This window comes from Lagopus leucura, unplaced genomic scaffold (genome assembly GCF_019238085.1).
Source record: "Lagopus leucura isolate 7727_CA_CO unplaced genomic scaffold, USGS_WTPT01 41977-0_obj-0_obj, whole genome shotgun sequence".
Classification (NCBI taxonomy): Eukaryota; Metazoa; Chordata; class Aves; order Galliformes; family Phasianidae; genus Lagopus; species Lagopus leucura.
The window spans coordinates 1-4798 of NW_024967914.1; the positions used below are offsets into that span (position 1 = coordinate 1).

The 4798-nt window shown below is 46.0% G+C and overlaps 1 protein-coding gene across 1 annotated transcript; it reads left to right on the forward strand.

Moving 5' to 3' along the window:
* The first annotated feature begins 1303 nt into the window (after positions 1–1303).
* LOC122193358 lies at positions 1304–3983 on the forward strand. Its single transcript, XM_042894124.1, is given in 4 exon segments — positions 1304–1836; positions 1839–1868; positions 1871–2595; positions 2597–3983. Coding segments are annotated over 4 exon segments (1542 nt in total). The 5' UTR covers positions 1304–1442; the 3' UTR covers positions 2990–3983.
* Positions 3984–4798: the final 815 nt, after the last annotated feature.

Here is a 4798-nt window from a genome sequence, read left to right on the forward strand (position 1 = left end):
GGATGGGTAGCAGGAGTGGGATGTGACTGGTCAACAGGCTGAGAGTGTGTGAGATATTATTCTGTTCACGTCTGTGTCTCAAAGCTTGCTGGGGACGCAGATGGACTTGTTCAAGTCCCGAGCAAGGACTGTGAAATCCTTTGTGTGAAGGACACAGATGAACAAAGTCCAGGCAAGTCCTGGGCAAAGGTTGTGAGATCCTTTGTCTGGGGGACGTAGATGGGCAAGGCCAGGGGCAACAAGAGCGAGATGAGCTGCAGCTAAATAGCTGTGAAGTCCTCCTTTGTGTGGACTTATCTCAGGATGATGGCCATCTCAGGGGGTACTCAATGACTCTTGCTCAAGGCCCATCCTTGTCACGTAGGCAGGAGAACAAGGAGGATAAAAGAGGAACTGAAAACCATGAGGATAGGTTTCTGACAACAGATTGCTCATGAAGAACGGAGGATTTCTGGCAGCAGATTCCTCCTGAAGAAGAAGAGGGATTCCTGAGGATCAGATTCCTCGTGAGGTGACTCCTGCATACTGTCGAACTCCCCTGTGCTTGCTGCCTGAGCGCTGCTGCAGCTTCAAGGATTGGCTCCTCGACTTCTTCGTCTACCTGCTTGCTGCCCAAGGCCGGCCACGGTGCTTCTCGCCCCGTCCCCCTGCTGCGTTCTGCCCGGGACCTTCAAACGCTGTGCAACGGGACGCTGCTGGATCCTGCTGGTGACTCTCCCCGCTTTACGCAACTCCTGCTTCTTTTCCATCTTTTCTGTCGCCCTCCTTCCCTTCCCCGTCTCCCTGATTAGGTTTGGTAATAAACTGGTCGGTACAACATATGAACCGTTGTTTCTTAATCTCACGCCGGGTATACAGATATTAAAAGAACCTCATCTCCCTCCTATAAATTGGAGCGAGACATTTTTATTGGCGTAGTCGGTGCAGGATACCCGCTGTGAGAGTGTTGTCCTTCCAGATATAGTTTGAAACTTTTTTTTTCTGTGTGCACCTCCTGCAGTTGCAAGGAGCGATATTTTTTGAAAACTTAGACGTGAGTCCTTCTCCAGGAAGACCGCTCCATATTCTGAAACTTTACCTTTTATGTGTGTACCTCTCGGGGACGTATTTTGGCCATTTGCATTTTGATTAATACCTGTGTGCCTCCTCGGGAAGATTTCTCTGGTTATTTGGTGACTGAAGTGCGAAACTTGAAGTGATATTTTGTGACTTAAACGTTTGTGCCTCTCCAAGAAGTTTTATTTACTCTATTGAAACCTAGAAAGTGTTGCTTTAGCGTCACATTTTTTGTGCTCCCCCCCATAGAAAGGGAGGAGTGATTGGAGCATTTGCATTTGTTTAGGTGTGGTGTATCTCCCTGGGAGGAGCGGTAAGGAGTAACTGAGCTTTTGAACACGTGTACCTCCTCCTCCCTTAGTGTAGATCTTTCATTGTATTAAGAAATGAGTAACAGTATTGCCAGTATGAAAAGTGAAGATGTGTTATTTGACCTTTTAGAAAAGCATGGTGCTCGTCCCTCTTTGTCAGGGGTGGACTGGGCACGCCAAAATTGGCATAATTTGCAGAGTGTTTCGGACCGCATTAGTGCCTTACAGAATGAGGCTCGTACACGAGCTGGAAAAGGAAAGTCGTTTATTTGTGCCGTACTCGGGGCTGCTTTAAAAGCTGCCGTGAAGTTCCGAAATGAAAAGCATTCGGCAGAACTCCAAACCATAGAAGCACTACAGGAATCGGTTAGAGTTACACAAGAATTGGTAAAAGCTCTGCAGAATCAAATAGTTAATCTCGAGGAACAATTAGAAAGAGAGAAACATAATTCGGCCTTGTTGCAGATGGCTGAAAGGAACTGTTAACACGTAAAGATACTAGCATATTGTCACCCATAGGTTGCCTCAAGAAAAAACTTTTCCTCAGGAGGAACTACAAGAAATAAAGGAAAGACTAGACAAATTAGAAACCCCAATAGCCCCATTGCGTCCCTTGATAACAACAGAATATACCTTCGATAACAGTGAGGATCTAGATCCTCAAATGAATGTTAAGGAAATTCCGTTCTCGGCCAGCGAACTAGCAAAACTCAAAAAGGACTTCAGCCGCTCTCCAGAGGAATCAGAAACAGAATATGTATGGAGGGTGAGTCTCACTGGTGGCGACCAGATTCGGTTAACAGAAAAGGAAGCAGAAGGTTATTGGGGACCAGGAGTATTATTAACTACTGGTAACAATCGTGCTCCCTGGTCCTTAACGCAAAGGGCTGCCTATTGGGCAGGTGGTCTCAACTCTTTAGAACGGGGAGACCCTCTTGCCATTACTGGAACTACTGACCAATTAGTAGAGAGCGTTCAAAAGGCTGCTTGTCTCCAACTGATGTATGATAGAAAGCTGCAGCCGCATCATGAATCGCCCATGATGATGCCTGTTGATCCTGAGAGAATGACCCCTTTAATTAGAGGGCTTCCGGAGTCACTGAAACCCATAGGCGTACAATTACAAGCAAGGATACAAGCTATGTCACAGGGAGAAAGAACCCGGGCAGTGTTAGAAGAAACTGTAACCCCCAACCATCTGCAGTCAGGATGCAAAGTATGGACGTGGGGGGGAGGTAGCCCAAGAGTTAATTAACTATGGAAGAAAATATGGGCCGGTGGTTTCTTTTCCCAGTAAATCTGAGCCCAGAGGTGTAAGGCTTGCAGCAGCCAGTCTTGCCCCCAGGCCACCTTGCCCAAAGCTCAGTGGGTCTGGAAGGGTCTCATTGCCAGTAAAATCCGGTAGGCGGAATATCTTTCATAAACATAATGGACTTTGGACTCTAGGCTGGAAAAAGGGTATTCCACGAAATTTGATGGATGGATTGACAACAGATAGGTTAGAGAAATTAGTTAACTGGTGGCCAGAACAAAAGCTCGAGAATCTTGAGGAAAGCAAAACCCCAGGTCCTAGGGCCTCTCTCAGGGAACCTGAACGGCTATCCAAGCCATTAGAAAACTGATGTCTCCACCCCTCCCAAGTGAGCGCGGTGAGGGCGGTGAAGGGTGGATGTGTTAGAAAGCTCACAACAAAGGGGAAACACTTATCGCCTGGGTCAGCCTGTGTCGATTGGTTCAGCTAACCTGAGGCTTGTTTCCCTAACCTTAACGGGATACCTTAACAAATATCCTTGGAAGGTCAAGGACACCATGAAAAAGGAATATAAAATTAACACTTGCTGGAGTTCCCTCATTTGTTAACCATATTAACAAAGCCCAAAAAAAAGGGCAAGACGGTGTCTCGTTTTATTTTTTCAGAATACTCCTATGGACCTTGACTGAACACAGAAAGGACTCTAACGTTTTGTGACAGAAATATTGAAAATGTGATCATGTTAGAATACTGAATATACCTCTTGATTACATTTTGTGTTTTGGTTGCAAAAGTACTATGTTGTGTGTTGTTGTGGGTAGTAATGTTGTATCTCGATTTGTTGTATTTATTTGTTACTGGTTATTGCCAAATGTATGGTTGCCTCTTTTCACTTTCTACTTTTCATTCATCATGTAACATTGGTGTCACCACTCCCGAGGTATCACCGAGTGGTGTCTGTGGCAAATTGATATTGTGTGTTGTTGCAACTCTTACGTTTGTACCGTGTATGATTCCATGGTTTACTCCATTTATACAACGTGTTGTATCTTCCATGTGTTTTGTAACTACTTCAACTGATGATGGACAAGTCCAACAGATCAGGGCAACATTTGTAACCAAGCCCAAGAAATCGTTTGTAGTAATTGTGTAACGATTGTCTTCCCCTTCTCCCCTTCCTCCTTCCCCCCCCCCTGCTTCTTTGCTGTCTTTTTGTTTTCTCCCTTTTCTTTTCCTCACCACCGTGGAGGGTCACTTGTGCTTTATTTCAAGCAATCTTTGAGCCACGGGGTGGTGTGAGAATCCTTCTTTGTTTTTTTTTTTGGCTCAAAGCTTTCTTCCTGACGTTTTTCTTGTGATAAGACTCTGAGTGACTTGTCAAGGAGGCAACTGATGGGTGCTAACTGTGTGACAATCGATATCGCTTTGGGAACATTTGCAAGCCCCTTCCCCCAGAGCTGCTTGCTCTGTAGAAGAGCGGAAGAGAGTGCTCAGCAGTGTTCACTGGCGGAAGATCTGGCCTGTGGCCAAACCGCTCCAGCTTGGTATGAGAGGCTGGGGATGATACCATTGTATTCTGCGAAGGCAAGATGCAAGTTGGTGCCTCCCTGCTTCCTCTTATCTGCTGGCAAGGCCAGAAAGATAAGAACAAAGGAGGTTCCTGCTGAGATCCCAGAGCCAGAAGCTGCCACCGCAAGGAGAACTGACTCAACCACCTTGGGTTTGAGCTGTCACTCAAAGGAGAGCTGACTCAACCACTTTGAAGCATTGAAAAAGGGCCATCATCACCATGGTCGTGGTCGTCGTTGTCAACAGAACAACTCTGCCTGACGACCCACCACTACTGAAGATCAAAAACTGAACTACGAACCTCGCTGGATCCATGGTGGTGACTATGTCCCTCTTGCTTCCTATAAAGACTCCTTGCTTCTTCTTTTCTATCTTTTCTATCGCCCTCCTTCCCTTCCTCATTACCCTAATTCATAATAGTGTCCATCCTCCCCTTCCCCCATTTCCCTGATTAAGATTTGTAATAAACTGGTTGGACCAACATTTGAACCGTTGCTTCTTAATCTCACACCGGGTATAGAGATAATAAAAGAACCTCCTCTCCCTCCTATAAATTGGAGCGAGACAGAGTGGTGCTGCTGTGGTGTGACAATAGAAATGGCAGTCTGTC